A 16957-nucleotide genomic window follows, 5' to 3' on the forward strand; every position below is an offset into this window, starting at 1 on the left:
TATATTTTTTGCAAATGTTTCGGGGTTTTCTTCATTTTTTTCCGTTTCGCCGAAGCGCTCTGACCTCCTTCGCCAGATATGTAGCCGCCGTCTCCCAGCTTGTGCACCAACACGTTGGAACTTCCAATCACGCGTGGTGCAGGGCGTGTCCGAAATTAGGTCTGAGCTCATTGAGTGTTTCAATGGCATTCAGAGCTCCACGGTTTGGGACGAACGCTCTGTGAGGGAGGCGGCAGGTCTAAAGCGCCTGCTAGAAGATGGTGAGTTTTCATTTTTTCTAGCTTTTTTCTCCACAATATTCTATCACGTGGATGTATTATACGGATGTATTATTTGGCTACTGTCTCCAAATTTTACCCCATGATAAACGTTGGTAAATTGGAAAATGAATTGCGATGTATATACACCAATCAAACTTTTTTAAACATCACATCAACTTGCGCGCTCTATGGGTTCCTCATAGATAACACTCTAGAAACTACCTTTGCGGCGTCTGCGAAATTCCTGGACATCATTTTGACGACGTCTATTTTTTCCGCCGACGCAGAGCGAACATTCAGCACGCTGAAGCGTATTGAAACGTATCTCAGAAACACAATGAAGCAAGATAGATTAAATTCCTTGGCTGTTTTATCCATTCACAGAGACGTTATTTCTGGGATGCATGACTTTAATCAGCGCGTTATTGAGCATTTTGCTTCCAAGAAACCGCGGTGTGTTGCATATATGTTCAAGCAGTAGAAGTCTAGCAGCATATTAGATATCTATGAGTGAGCGACGCATGTCCTTATCTTTGCATAACTTTCATTTCTTAATAGAAACGTTTTAAACCTTATTTTAGGTTTTGTCTGCTTTCCCGAAGTTTCTGTTAATATGTCATTGTATTTATCTGGGTAAATATTGCCTTTCCTTTTGAAAGAGGTTTCAAAATAAACTATGTCTATATTTATTAATCCCTCGACTTGGACCGGTTTTAAAGACACTTTCTTATCGTTAAAAATTGTCGCTTTTGCCGATTGGTTGTTACCGATGGAATGGTTTTTATACTCATAAAATGATGGGAGAACTTACAGCGCTCATCCTGTCCCCGTAGATGGGGGTGACTTGGTCCCGCAGTAGCTTGCCCCGGTTGTCAAAATGACCACGCGCCGCCACTGATAATAACTATTAAAAATGAACTGCTTTTAAATTTACATAAATTCATTTGCACTTCTCCATTTTGTTTGAAACGTTAGTGAAGCCAAGAAGTCGGTAATTGTTGCTTATTTTTAACACATAGTAAATAATTTTTGCTTTGCTCAATAGTGAGATAGTAAACAATTGATTGAAATTTTACGTGTCTTATGTAAACGTTTAGGTTTATTGCTTATTTAGTTTTACTTAATAATTAGTTTAACTTCCCCAGGTATTGCAAAATGAGCGGAAAACCGAGAATTTATGATGACCAACCACTATTTGGCTTTAAACATATGACAGTGAATGGCGAAGTTGTACTCCGTAGCGTTTTGTGCCTGAACAATCTGAGCAATGACGCTATGAGCCCAACACTCTTATAGCGCCATCCTAATTTATAACAACCTGTCCATCACAAAAGCATTTTTTCAAAGCAAAAAGAGGGGGGGCGCGAAGTTTGTAAAATTTTTCAAAGGGGGGCGCAGCTGAAAAAGTTTAAGAACATGAAGCCGTAACCGAACAGTCTTTACGTGGATCACCCTACGACGACAAGGAGTCTAGCAATCCTGCCACAGATATATATCTATAAGTAGGGTTACCATATTTTTTCGACTTCAAATCGGGACGCCTCAAAAGACAACGACCCCTTAGCTGTGATTTTGTAACTTCACATTTTCCGATTTTACTACATAGGCCTACATTTAAAGCTGTCCCGCTGTCTTTATTGACCATATTGTTATCGAAATTTCATGCGCATATTCTCTGTCCAAATACCGGGTTCAGTTCGAAAAATAGGAAGGAATTGACGTTAACGATACCGGTACACATAATTCGAATTTAGACTAATTAGTATTGGTTTTACATGCATGCGATACGTCTGCCATGAATGGGAATCAGCGAAAAACGAACGCATTCACCTTCAGTAAGTAGGCTAGCCCTGCGCTACTCAGAAACAACAGTAATAGAGAACATGTTTGTGCATTATGCTGGAAAAGCGGGACAAAACGCTATAAGGGAATTCCGAAACCAAAATTCTGACATCGGCAAATCTGAAAATACGCCCGGACCTCCCATGTCACCCAACAGCAATGTAATAGTAACTGGCCAAATCACTTGATCGAGAATCTATGAATTGAATCTAAAATCCGTAACATGATTGCAGAATCGCTTTCACACCTTGATATAAGCTCAGATTCTTACCGGTCGTTTATCGCCAAGCTAACCTGCGGCTATGTTCGAGAGGAATAATCTTTAGTATTAGCTGCAACAAATTGTTAGTAGAAGCATTGACCACCAATATATGTCTTGAACAAACCCGTACGTACACTTTGCCAAATCATCCGGGTGGATTTTTTCAAGTTGAGACAGACAGTGCGCCCTATTTTGGACTCCCTATAAAGTTGAAAATGGCAAAACCTACCCAACTAATGAACAGATTTCTTCACACAAAAAAGCACAAAGTTTCGTTTCAATTTTTATTGACTAAATTGTAAGATGACTACGATTTCTTCGCCAAAATGATGCCATCATACTGAAATAAATATATTATAGGTTGATAAACGAAACAAACTGTAATACAGTAGTACAAATACACGCTAATTACATGAAGATCTATAATAACAGGCCTATAAACACAGCAAGCAGAGGTGTAAATTGGTAAAACTATGTGTCAGACAGTGACACTCAGTGTGTAGCAAGACTTTTATATCACATACCGGTACTATAGTCCTCTTCATTATTACTATAGCACCATTGCATTATACGGGCACTATCGCAAAAGAATAGGGGAAGGATAGGGAGTTAGTTCAGCTAGCATACCCCGACTAATAGCTAAATTGATGAAATTTAGAAAATCATTGACCTGGGGAAAATAGAAAATTTTAATTTAACGACTGCAAGTAAAAAGTCAGGCTCCAATCTTAAGAACAAAAATGAAGAAATGAACCAACTCACCTTCTGCTGAAACCATCTCATGGTATCACTCTTGGTAATTCTGTGAGGAAATCCAACACGGTTCTTCTTTCTCCTGCGATATCTCACATTATACCCTGCTCTCGACATGACAATGTAGAAATCCATACCATAAATACCAATTGATGGATCGTACTACATAGAGAAAAAAATATATACTGATATGTTATGTATGAGAGAGACGGTATATTTTATATATATAAACAACCCAAATGCTAATGAAAAGAGACTGGAGAAAAAACATGATATTCCACGATAAGTTATGTATGAGAGAGAGACTCCATTTGTTTTATATACATGAAGGTGAATAAATGCATACGAAAAGAGACTGGGTGCCCCAATCCTGCTGAACATAGGAACATTAACTACTCCCGTAGTATGTGTACAGATTAGGGTTAGGGCATAATTTCATTCCGATTTTTCTTATTTCAGTTCTATTACAAGTTCAGGGACTGTCTGTGTTAGCCAAGAGAACCCCGCCCATGGGCTTCAGTCCTTTTAAACAACTTGTAAAGTAGGTGAAAAAATTAGCTACCTCTATATTGATACACACACTTCTGGAGCACCAAAAAATAAATTTGACAGTAATGTACTAACCTTGATGCCAAGATCGATATGTTCCTGGATACCAAATCCAAAGTTTCCAGTACCAGAGAAATTGTTTCTTCTCAACTCATATTCACGGACCTATTTAAAATAAAATATAAAAATGTTTTGCTGTATTGTCAATTTGACATACTATCATTGAAACTCCAGTAAGTTAACTAAAACATGGAAATTGTTTGATGCTTAACTCTTTCTTAAGCTTAACAAATATCAAACCAGAGTTCGAGTTTTTCGCCTCTGGATAAGCTAACAGTGTTTTTTTTAACCAGTGGGTCATAAATTGTTTCCAAGCAGGCGACGGAACATGGTTCAAAATTGTTTACAATAATTACTGTGCTTTTAAAAACTTAAAATAGCAAATGAAAAAGAAAATTATTTGAGAAATCCATTTCTTGGTTGTGCACATACAACAACATGCCATTGTTTTGCAATAATATTTCTATCTCTGATTGTCTACTTTCATAATAGCACTGCTTAAATTAGTTCTTTTATCAGCTGCACGAAAGTTTAACGCATAAATTAAGCAAATAACTTGTAGCCAACTTGATTTGAGACAGTGTATGAAGAATGGAAACACTGCTTAAGTTTCTCAATTAAGCTTTGTGAAATTTTCAATAAAATGAAAATCGCAAGTTCGCAACAATATCTTCATGTACTCAAATATTAAAATTATGATTCTGTATCCAATATCAATAAATACATGCAAAAATCGGACTAACACATCACAACCATGCAGAGCAGTATCGAGATTGAGAATCAAGTTCGACAAAAAAGCATTAGCGTACACACATACCTTGAGCCCCCTTTCCAAAATTTCTTCTGCTTTTGCTCCCCTCACTGTACAGTGAACAGCAATCTTTTCATTTCTTCTAATTCCGAAGGATCGCACTGTGTAGCGAGCTGTAACAGAATCAATTGTTAATTTAAATGTTTCAGCTGCAAACACATCTATAGAAAAAAACAAGGCCATATTTGGTCCACATTTGAATAGTTAGGTGACATAGTACTATTTCTTGTAATTCATTTTATTATTAGGATTGTTTGCATTATTTAATTTGGCAAGGACCAAAAAGTTCTCATCCATTTTTCTCTCCAAAGTATACTGGCGAACTTGATAGATTCTGGTCCTTCAAAAACTTGTCGCTTTTTCCATATCAATGACTAAGTTTGTAGCAGGTCTTGATTGAAGCAAAATGCATGAATATGTGCCCTGAATATAAATTTGGCTAACATTCCCAAAAATGACTTCAAAAACAAAGATTAACCTTTTGAGAAGACTGGAGTTTGACCAGTAAGTTGCTCCAAAACTTTGGCAGCTCTTGTCAATCTGTCACCGGATTCTCCAACGCAAATATTTAGGCAGAGTTTTTCGATGCGAATATCTCGCATAACATTCGTCTTCTTATCACCTGTGTCCTGTAAGTATAAGTGACTTAATGATTTTTGGAAACAAATCATCATTTATTGATCTATTTGTTCAACCCAGAAGAGTTATTAGAAAGGTTTAGAATTTGCAGACCCAAAATATTTACAGAGAACTGGAGAAGTAAATAGGCTAGTAAATAGTTTGCTTTTGACAATTGCAAACCACAGATCTTGATTTTAGACAACACATTTTATATGGATATCACTCCAAATACAGTACGGTACACTATACAGATTGAGCGACATTGTCTCGTTCCAGAGAAACCCATTTTACCGATGATAAGACAACCCTCCTTTGGGAGACGTCTGGACATTGATGTACCTCAATATTGGTAAAAATTTTCAAAGTTTCCCAAACTTATTGGGCCGCGAACCCTTATTTGTGAATCTTAGTTTTAACGGACACCCATCCTGAGTCGTATCAATGTCTGTGCCTAACCAACGAGGAAGGATACCGGTAATGCTTCATTTACAACACAACAACATTAATGTGATGGATGAGGTGGCTTTTCACTGCACAATTTATCAATTCTGGCAGCAATTTGTGACAAGCAAACTAGTAGGTCCGACTCTACGGCAAGTCTTGACCTGTATTTTGTCATCATATTGGTAAGACAATACGAAACACTATCCAAATTCCAAGAATTTTCCTCCATTTGGTTTAATACAACAAACACTCCATGTGTCTCACAAACGAGGGGCGTCTGGCACCACGTCAGATGCGTCATATCACACCATGCTTGTCTCAATGATAATCTAAATTAATTTTTTTCCTTTGGTTATTAGGGTTATTTTTTCCAGAGGGTGTTTGGTCATCGGCAAAAAGGGATTCTCAAAAACGAGACAATGTCTCTCGATCTGTAAAGTGTGCCATACTGTATAATGCACTCAATCTGAACCAAAACTGCTATGCGATATGTAAAAAACAATCAAAATTGAGTTAGCAAGCGCAAAAGTCTGGAAGTGGACAAACACTGAATCCCGAAATCAGTAGATTTTGACCTCTTGTTAAAAACTACCATCAGACCACGCTTTCCATTTTACAGTCCAGCAATCGAGAGTCTTTAAAATATCAAAGAATCACCACACACGCGGAAGTGCGAATGAGATGGGCTAAATAAAAATTTCAGACGGCGTGTCAGTTCGCAAGTTTCAGGCCAAATTTCGCACAGTGAATCATGTTACTTTCCAATATTATCAGCAGCTGAGACCTTCGCCACATACACTCACGTTATTCTTACACTTTACTCACTCAAAATTACTATCAGTAGGGCACACATATTGTCAAAATAGCCATTTAAAAACACATTTTGAAGGACAAAACTGACAAACCTCCGCCATGTTGTTGGCCGCCGGGAAAAGGAATATCCGCGTGGGATTATGGGTAAAATAGAGACTTCCGCGATATAGCGACAATTTTCCCACGTTCAGGCCAATATACCAGATGCCAGATGAATTTTTTATTATATTTTTATATTTAGTATTATGAACTTGTTTTAGTCATAAATCAACAAATATATTAGGGGAAAAATATAAGAGTAATAACATTTGCCCACTTCTTCAACATTATTGCATCTAAAATGTGTAATAAATAATAAGAGATAACATGGGGTCAAATAAGACAGTGATTGTCGTAAGGGAGAGTCTGGTGCAAACTAGAACAGGTCATCTCAACCGGGAATTAGACTGTTGGCCAAAGAAACACTACAGGCTACAATCTTAGTGGAAAATCTGAAAGAAGCAGACAGCAAACTAAATGTAATAATATTCGTCAATATTACTCCATGGCCTGCCAAGCGTGACGTCTATTAAATTTGTTAATTAATTGAGACTTTCATCAGACCCGATCCCTGTTAGTAGCGTGGCGCGAGGGAAGCGTATAGGTGTGGCAATACGTCAGGCCAGGTTCGAATCCCGATCGAAGGACTAAAAAAGGTAGTTCGAAGATGGTCCTAGGAAGGAAAGCCAGAGACAGTAGATCGGGAAAGGGTGGATCGGGTCCGAGAGGGGAAAGAAATAGAACAGATCCGTAGCAAGCAGGAAGATTATCAGCAAATACTGAAATAGGGAGTTTAGAAGAAGACAGAAGGCTAAGATTGAAGGGGGAGTAGATCAGCGAGTGGGGAGAGCCAGAACAGAAAGTCGAAATCGAAGCGAGCAGACAAAAAGGGAGGCGGCGAACAGGGAAGAAAAAAAGGGTAGAGGCAGATCAGACAAAATCAATATATCTGCGGGATTAAAAAGATAGCGGTGGTATATACAGATAAGGTCCAGGCACAAAAGAGAAAAAAAGAAAGCAGAAACGGAAGACAGAACAGAAAGAAATATCGGAAGGAGGCAGTCACACACACAGCAAGCAGGTCATGTAGAAAAAGTCGGAACAAAAAAGTTTGGAACAAATTCTAGGAACAACATAATTTTTGTGCAAAACGTCCTAGATTTTCCGACACTTTTGGGTACAAACATACGCAAACAGAAGTCTAGTAGACAAAATTAAATATTTCACTTCATTTTCGTAGAAGTAATTGAGAAATTGATGGTTCCGTTTTTTGGGGACCACGCTATATAATACTGTTTTTATTATAAATCAGTTAAATATGCTGCGTAAGTCACTGAACTTTAGTTTGAAACTGATAGTTTGAACTTACACAACACAAATGATAAACCGACATCAAACAATGTCAGACACAACATGATATAACAACAGGCTAGATCTTTGCCTTTTCCAATTTATGTATTACTTATGCAGCCTTATTATTCAATGACCCAAGAAATAAAAATGAACCAGTCAAGTCGCAACATGAAGATGGTCCTACGGTATATACCATTTCTACGCAGCGAGAAATTTCCAAGCAAACTAGTTTGAACATAGGAGTGACATCAAATATCACACTTCTTGTAAGTTCCCGTATTGATGCCAGCGCCCCCTCCCCAATAGCCCAGTTTGATAGCCAGCGCCCCCCAATTGCCCAAATCGCCAACGCCCCCCCCCCCCCAAGTTATCGCAAACGCCCCCCCCCCCCCCAAGTTATCGCAAACGCTCACAAAAGAGCGTTTCTGCCCACTTTGGGAGCCGGTGGTTTATAGTCACATTGGTGCAAAACGATTGTGCGCGCGTGCAACTGACTCCGACTTTAGATACTGTTCAGTATATCCGCGTAAAATTATTGGCTAAAAAATACGTTTACGGATTACGGACGTTTGACCCACAAACATTATTTCTATACTTACTCCGAACAGTCACTGATGTGTAAGGGCAACCTTCCAAACGTTTCTTTCATTCTGGAGAGAATATTTTTTTCTTGCGTTCCAGAAGTATGTGCACACACCGGAACCTCGTATGTGTACCAGGTTAGGCCATATTTTTTATTCCAATTTTCCTTGTTTCAGTTCTATTACGAGTTTGGTGGATAGCCAAGTAACTCCAGTAGTATTTGTACCTAAAATTATGTCTTAACCTTGTGGTGATTTATGTATTGAAATCTAGCAACGCCTAAAACAGCCACGACATTTGACCCTGCTGACGTATACTGTTCGTCCTTTAGTAGCATGGTGTTTTGATTTTGAAAGTCATTCTTTGGTCTGTGCTGCTTTAAGACTCTTAGTCGACGTTTGAGCTAATAAAAGCCTAGTATACAAGTTTGTTTCTTTCTGTATTAGGTTCGCCTCAATTTTATTAGCTCAAAACTTAAACTTGAAACGATTAACTGGTTTTCCGAAAGCAATGGCAACTTCCGACGAAAAACTTATTCGGGTGCCAGTGCTTGATGTCTTGCCGAATGAAGTTGGAGCTCTAAATGTATTTTCCCATTGGGACAGAATGCTTACAAATTACTTAACAGCTGTGGAATCCAACAGATCCACGGAAGGTGTTTCAAGGCAAATCAACAAATGTGCTATCATGGGTGGATATTTATCACCTGACGTGTTTTCCTTTGTGGAAGATGTGGATGTGTATGATGAAGCTATGGTGATTTTGCGCAAACATTATCCAAGAAAGAAGAATATCATATATGCAAGGCACACGCTGGCCACACGGATTCAGTTGAGCAGTGAAACTATCTCCGAATTTTCCCAGGCGCTCAGGTCGCTTGCGAAAGATTGTAATTTCAAAGCAGTCAGCGCCGAGCAACACAGAGAGGAGGCGCTAAGAGATGCGCTTATAACAGGGCTATGTTCCGCTAATATTCGACAAAGATTGCTAGAATATGACGAATTATCACTGGAAAAAGCCATTCAAATTGCTGATTCTTTGGAACGAGCCGAGAAATTTTCGCATTCGTACCAGCAATCATTGCCTCATCAAGCAGCCGTTACTTCAATGGATGATAAATTTTCGGTAAACAAAGAAGACCAATTTTCTGAGTTTGGCTCTAATAGTGACCAACACGTAGCTGCTGCAAGAAGTACTTACGGAACAAAAGTTAACCGTAGAAGGTGTTATTTTTGCGGACGAATTCATGCTTTAAATCGACTGGAGTGCCCTGCTACAAACGCAGAGTGTTTTAATTGTGGTCTTCGAGGACATTTTGCAACAGTTTGTCGTAAAGCGAAGAAATCGGTTGCTACCGTAAACGATTTGCACCTGACTTCAATTATAGCTGGTATTCATACTTCGTTGTCACGATCAACGATTACTGCTAAAATTGCGGAAAACCCTCTGATGGCTCTGCTAGACTCCGGTGCTTCACAGAGTTACATAAAGGCATCCGTGGCAAGAAGTCTTGGCCTCACCCTCTACGGTCCAAAAACTGTAATTGCACTTGCTTCGAACGAATCAGTTGCACAAACCATTGGGTTTGTGGACGCTCCGCTAAAGATTGGAACGAGAGTTTATGATGCAATGAAGTTTGGTGTTGTGGAAAATCTGTGTACGGACATCATAAAATCTGTGTACGGACATCATACTGGGCCAAGATTTTTTAGGCAAACATCGAAAGGTTGTCTTCGAATTCAACGGAGACCTAGACTATTTGTACGTTGGTAAAGAGGTCTGCAATTTGGCTAGCGCAAAAGTAAGTGAACCTTTACGTATATTTCGATTTGTTGACGATAACTGTAAGCCAATTGCTGTCAGGTCCCGAAACTACAGTTCCGATGATCTAAAGTTCATCAAAGATGAGATTGCTCGTTTGTTGCGGGAGGGCATCATAGAACGGTCAGAGTCGCCGTGGCGCGCTCAAGTATTGGTCACAAAAGACCAAAGACATAAAAAACGTCTTGTTATTGACTATTCACAAACAATAAATAGATACACTGCTCTTGACGCGTATCCCTTGCCTCGCATAAACAATATAATTAACGAGGTTTCTAAAGGAAAGATTTACAGTACCATCGATTTACGTTCGGCTTATCACCAAATTCCTATTTCTGACGTTGACAGACCTTCTTACACTGGGTTCGAAGCTGCTGGCTCTTTATATCAATTTTGCAGGGTCCCTTTTGGAGTGACTAATGGAGTGGCTGTATTTCAGAGATACATGGATTCTTTCATCGAGCGTGAAAATCTTGAAGGCACCCTTGCTTACTTAGATAACGTCACAATTTTTGGGGATGATCAACCACAACATGATAAACGATTGAAAGCTTTTATGAATGCTGCGGAGCGGCAAGGTTTGACATTAAATAAAAATAAGTCTGTATTTTCAGTGACTGAACTGAAATTCCTTGGGCATTTGGTATCACATGGCAAAATTCGGCCAGATCCTGATCATTTACAACCTCTTATTAATCTTAAACCACCTAGAAATGGAAGTAATTTGAAACGTTGCTTGGGATTATTTGCCTACTATTCGAAATGGATATCTAAATTTTCTGAAAAATTAAAGCCACTTTCAACTACTACATCATTTCCCCTCAAAGGCAAAGCTTTATCTTCTTTTAATCAACTGAAAGCTGATTTGTTAAAAGCGTGCTTGGGGTGCATATATGAAGATGAACCGTTTGTTATTGAGTGTGATGCATCCAAATTTGCGATTGCAGCCATATTGAGTCAAAAAGGAAGGCCGGTTGCCTTTAACTCTCGAACACTCGGTAAGTCGGAATTAAGGCATCCGGCCGTAGAAAAAGAAGCGGCGGCGATTGTTGAAGCTGTAAGAAAATGGGGATATATTTCGCATGGGAAAAAGTTTAAACTGATAACTGATCAAAAGGCTTTGGCATACATTTTTCGGAAAAATCATAAAAGTAAAATTAAGAATACTAAGTTACAATTGTGGAAACTAGAACTTTCCATATTTGACTATGAAATTGTCCATCGCCCAGGTGTAGAAAATGTGGCACCAGACGCATTGTCAAGAATTTGTGCTAGCAACGCTTGTTGTACAATGAGTCTAAGAGAAGTTCATACTCAATTGGGCCATCCTGGTGTTCGTCGATTACTTCATTTCATTCTCTCTAAATCTTTGCCCTTTTCTGTTGACGATGTGAAGAGAGAATGCGCTAATTGTCGACAATGTGCCCAAATAAAACCCAATTTTTATAGATTCGATGGGAGCCATCACTTGGTCAAAGCTACTCGGCCGTGGGAGAGAATTAGTATTGATTTTAAAGGTCCCGTCGCGGGAAAAAGGCGATATTTGCTCGTGGTATTAGACGAGTATAGTAGATTCCCTTTTGTATACCCATGTGCAGACATGACTGCAATCACTGTCACTAAATGTCTCGCATCATTATTTTCATTGGTTGGTCTACCGGAATATGTTCACAGCGACAGAGGAACTTCATTTTTGGCTAATGAACTGAGAAGAGTTTCTTGCAAGAAAGGGTATAGCGACTAGCAATACAACTCCTTATCACCCGAAAGGGAATTCCCAGTGCGAAAGGGCAAACCAGACCATATGGAAAACTATCAAACTAATGCTGTTATCAAGAAATTTGCCCGAGAGTGCTTGGGAGGAAGTTCTGCCAGACGCTCTACATGCGACAAGATCCCTTCTTTGCACCTCCACTGGTACTACGCCACATAATCGCATGTTCAATTTTGAAAGACGATCTATGATTGGAAACTCCGTACCAGACTGGCTATTGAATAGCGGTAAAGTACTCCTTTGCAAGTTTGTACGAGCGAAAAGCGACCCGATTTGTGAAGAAGTTGAGCTTCTGGAAGCTAACACCAAATACTCGTTAATTCGTTATCCCGATGGTCGAGAATCTACGGTTTCAACGAGTGATCTGGCGCGATTCCCTGAAACTGTACAATCTGACTACAAGCAATTGGAATTTGAAAAGACTAAATCCATATCGGAATCAACTCCTAAGGATGTGACATTCAGTTTTGAGAATCTCGATTCGAAGAACGATGACACAATCCCTTCTGATGACTTAGTTGAAGTAGCAGATAAAACTTCTACTCCAATTAAGAAGGAAGAGATGCCTATTCGTCGGTCGAGCCGTTTCAAAAGGGCGCCTGATCGTTATGGAGACTGGGCCTCGTAATTGGGCGACTTTTGAATCTATTTATTTCATGTTAACGTTTCCATACTTGAGTTATTATTATACTTTTATTGTCTTACTTTTATCAGCTGGAGAGAATGTGGTGATTTATGTATTGAAATCTAGCAACGCCTAAAACAGCCACGACATTTGACCCTGCTGACGTATACTGTTCGTCCTTTAGTAGCATGGTGTTTTGATTTTGGAGGTCATTCTTTGGTTTGTGCTGCTTTAAGACTCTTAGTCGACGTTTGAGCTAATAAAAGCCTAGTATACAAGTTTCTTTCTGTATTAGGTTCGCCTCAAACCTTAACCTGGTACACATACGACGTTCCCGTGTCCGCCATCTCGGTGCACATACTTCTGGTGTACCTATTTCCTTTCCAACTGTACTCCCAACATTTGTTCACAAATAATTAGTACGGGGTGTACCGGTTGCTGATAGGCTGGACTGATTGGTTGGTATTAGCCGTGTGAACAAGTAAACATATAAATTGCCGGTATATAAATTGGACTGATAAAATTGTCATATACGAGTTCAGGATGAAATCGACATATATATATTAGGGCTGGGCATTTTCGAATACCTTGTGATTTCAGAATCGAATCGAATAATTTTTTCGAATCGAATCGAATCTCGAATACTTGAAAATATATAATTGTAAGCGACTTTATTATAGTAATTAGTCCTCTCAACAAATGAATTACTGAAGACATAGAATAAATCACTCAGATAGATTACTGAGCGTTCACACAGAATAACAAACACGTTTTATCAATAACTCACTACAGAAAATAGTCATATGTTAGAATTTCGTTGAAAAAATATGACTTCAATGAAAAAAAAATTGGGGAATTCACCTCGACCATTAGCGGAAAGATAAAAACAAGATGGCGGCGATTCGAAATTCCAGTCTGAACCGATTCGAATAATTTACTATTCGATTCGAATCGAATATTCGATTCGAAATGCCCAGCCCTAATATATATACGAATAAGTAATAATCTGTTCGCAACACTGTCTTGCTGCACAATAACGCACAGACATTACATGGGTCGTAACCAGTGGTGGGATTCAGCCGGTTCTATAGAACCGTCTCACGGAGTTTTATGAGATCAGCAAACCGGTTAGCATTACTGGTTACTGTCAATGACTTTTTGGCGACAGAACCGGCTGAAACATAAGACTTTTGTGTTGGAACCGGCTGACAAAAAATTTGAATCCTACCACTGGTTACATGCCATGATCGCTTTTTAAATTGTAATGATGCAGTAATGTTGTTTAAAATAAATAAATATGTAAATTCGGGATAACTATGTAAATCCTATATTTTTGTGGCGCGATAGCAAAACGGTTAAAGTGTTAGACATACCATGTTTTTTCCAAAATGAGACGGTCTCATTTCAATTTTTTTCTTGGGGCGAGTGTCTTTTATTTTCGTTCATCAAAAATAAAATCACAAAGTAGAGAATAATGAGATTTTTAAATATGCAATATATGACAACCGATATCCATTTACTTATAAATAGATAACGCGTTTTAATTGAAAAAAAAAATTCTTTACATAGATTATTCGAAAATGACCATATCATCATTCTGTGGAATGTCTTGCAAGTCACTAGATTCATAAACTTCGATGAAGATTTCATTTATCTGAACTTTCTGGTGAATGTTTTCACCTATAGTTTTATGTCGCGCTATCGACTAGATCTTATTTTAATGGGGAGGGCTTAGGTCAACTCAGACCGACCATCACGACGTCTTCGACGCCGTTCAAATTGAATACAAAAACAATTTCACACTGTGAGCGTATGAACCGACTTTCGATTTGGTAAATCGACCTACAGACCACACATCGACAGACTGTCGTTCTCTGTTTGAAACTTGCTTTTAATTGGACCTTGCGTGTATCGTTTACCTGCATGATACCGGTATTGCTGTTTTCAACGTCAGGCTTCAGTACCAGTGTCGGCAGTTGGCTGGGAAATTGTCTTGGAAAAAGTATGGGTCCACGCATACTCCAAAGAAGAAATGAGCTAGGGAGTTGTGTCCGTAGTTACTATCACTCTAATTTTTACATATCGTCAGGCTAATAATCGAATTGCATAAATCATTTTTGGCGGTTTTGAGTTTTTTTTTTATAAAATAGGTATTTATGTAATGCTGCGGGTTTGTTAACTCAGATTTTATTTTAAGAATTTCGAAACCTATAAAAATTGAGATTATGTATGACATGCAAATTTGTTCAATTGTTTCATCATAATGAATTATCATTGTTAACGCAGGACCATTGTGACGTCACAAAGGCTAAATAACCTCTGTGAAGAATTTTCGAGTTTTTAAAGCTCAGATTCTAGTTTAGCGCTTATAAATTTGAATTTATACTACAGTATAGGAAGGCGTGCACTTGTGATATTCACTGTCTGCGTCCAATTCACTTTGGTTGGCTACTATATAAGGGTACATTGCTGTTTTATTCTTTATATTTAATCTTAGTCTTATTTCGATGGGTGTGCAGAGCGTGATATAGTGATGAAATATATATTTTTAAACATAAAAAATAATGTAATTGAAACTGATTGGCAATTTTGGGGATCAGACATCGTAGATAATAAAAATTACATTCGTTTTTGGATTGTTTGGTTTTTAGGACTGGTGCATATAGTCAAGTTGCAATGTCCCCAAGTCATAGACACATTTCGGCCTAAGCCACAGTGCGCCAATGCGACGTCATATGACTGCGTCATACAAATTACATAAATCCGGCTACGATCAAAAAATTGACTATGGCAAATTATTGACTCTCAATGGCATAGCAATATCATTATGAAGTTTTTTACGTTGGTCTCAAAACTGCTGAAAATGACTTACGCAATTCGGTCATTAGCGTGACAATATGTTACACCAGCGTTTCCCAAACTTTTTCGGCCACGGAGCACTTACACTTTTTATCTCGCCTCGCGGAACACCAAAAAATGAAAGGGTGAAATTGATAAAGATAAGCGGTGTAATATAACGGTTCCCAATGGATAGTGGATAGTTGCCAAATGCGCCGCGAAAACTAACAGAATAGTGTTAAAACATACCTAATATACCTTTTTATGTCTATTACTTTCCATTACGTAGTGTTTGCCTCTAATGTTACGTCTAATGGAGATAGAAGCCCTTACTACAATTTCGCGAGCTGCAGACCTGCAGTTTTTTTTACCCGCTGAATCGAGTTTAGCGAGCATGAGCAAATTTTCCAGCATTTCAAAGTAAAACCAGGCAGAGATGGAGGAAGAAGAGTTAACTTTTTGGTTATACTCTTTAGTTGTACCTACTTGTTTGCCTGTAGCAAAACCAAATGGATTGCTGTAAACTTGATAATGAACTTAACAATCAATAAGGTAGGCCGACGGTTAATGAAAATGCCACTACCCTACCTACCCTAGTTCGTCCGCTTTAGGCCGACGGGGACGCGAAATTAAGCGGTCAGTTGGGCGACAACTTCACGATTCTTAGATCGCCATGGTGACCAATTTAGACGTATTATTTATTCCTTTCCACGGAACACTCGGAAGACTCTTGCGGAATACTAGTGTTCCGGGGAACACAGTTTGGGAAACGCTGTGTTACACCATAACGGTTTAATTGGTGACGGCGTCTTTACGCTACCTGTCTACTGAGCACACACCGGTATAGACATATATATATAACAGATGACAGCATGCAGGAATCAAATGTTTCATTTAACAGGCGAATTCAGCAGACTTGTAAAAGAGTGGAGTTGGAAAAAGAATCCCATTTCTTCTAGTATATCAGATTGTATCCGGAAAAGTTTACGGAGCGTGTCAAACTCATAGGCCCAAAGATTGCCTTCTTAAACACAAACTGGAGGAAATGAAGATAAGCTGAACAAAGGCTGGCAATAACATTCAGGCAAGATCATCATTGTACAGAAGACTCAGCTATTCCAGTATTCAGATCTGCAGAAGGCTAGTAGAAAATAATAAAATTGTAATTTTATCCAGGACCTATTCTAGAATCATATATCTAGTAGGCAAATCTCATGTATTTGCTAGTTGGACACGTAGTGGCCATAACGATCGTTTCAAAATTTTGTTGTTATTGGACACGTAGTGGACATAACGATCGTTTCAAAATTTTGTTGTTGGACACGTAGTGGACATAACGCTCGTTTCAATATTATGTTGTTCTTGTTCTTTGACACAGAATAACACACCTAGTGGAAATATTAAAAAACCGCTTTTCTCTTCGAATACTGGACCAATTGCTTTGAAATTTTCAGTGGTTGAAGATGAATTTTTCCCCAGAAGGCTATTACTTTTATTCATTTTAAATATT

The 16957-nt window shown here is 38.6% G+C and overlaps 2 protein-coding genes across 2 annotated transcripts; one reads left to right on the plus strand and one right to left on the minus strand.

The window, feature by feature from the left end:
* Window positions 1-2634: 2634 nt before the first annotated feature.
* Window positions 2635-6631, minus strand: LOC120344188 (large ribosomal subunit protein uL5-like). The gene is made up of 6 exons (XM_039413303.2): window positions 6508-6631; window positions 5016-5166; window positions 4544-4650; window positions 3742-3831; window positions 3127-3279; window positions 2635-2704 (listed from the first exon to the last, which is right to left on the minus strand). The coding sequence occupies exons 1-6, from the start codon at window positions 6514-6516 to the stop codon at window positions 2672-2674; spliced, it is 543 nt and encodes a 180-aa protein (XP_039269237.1). The 5' UTR covers window positions 6517-6631; the 3' UTR covers window positions 2635-2671.
* Window positions 6632-8899: 2268 nt separating this feature from the next.
* Window positions 8900-11445, plus strand: LOC120332989 (uncharacterized). The gene is made up of 3 exons (XM_078112864.1): window positions 8900-10158; window positions 10253-11267; window positions 11440-11445. The coding sequence occupies exons 1-3, from the start codon at window positions 8900-8902 to the stop codon at window positions 11443-11445; spliced, it is 2280 nt and encodes a 759-aa protein (XP_077968990.1).
* The last annotated feature ends 5512 nt before the right edge of the window (window positions 11446-16957 follow it).

Source organism: Styela clava, chromosome 1, assembly GCF_964204865.1.
Source record: "Styela clava chromosome 1, kaStyClav1.hap1.2, whole genome shotgun sequence".
In the NCBI taxonomy this organism is placed as follows: Eukaryota; Metazoa; Chordata; class Ascidiacea; order Stolidobranchia; family Styelidae; genus Styela; species Styela clava.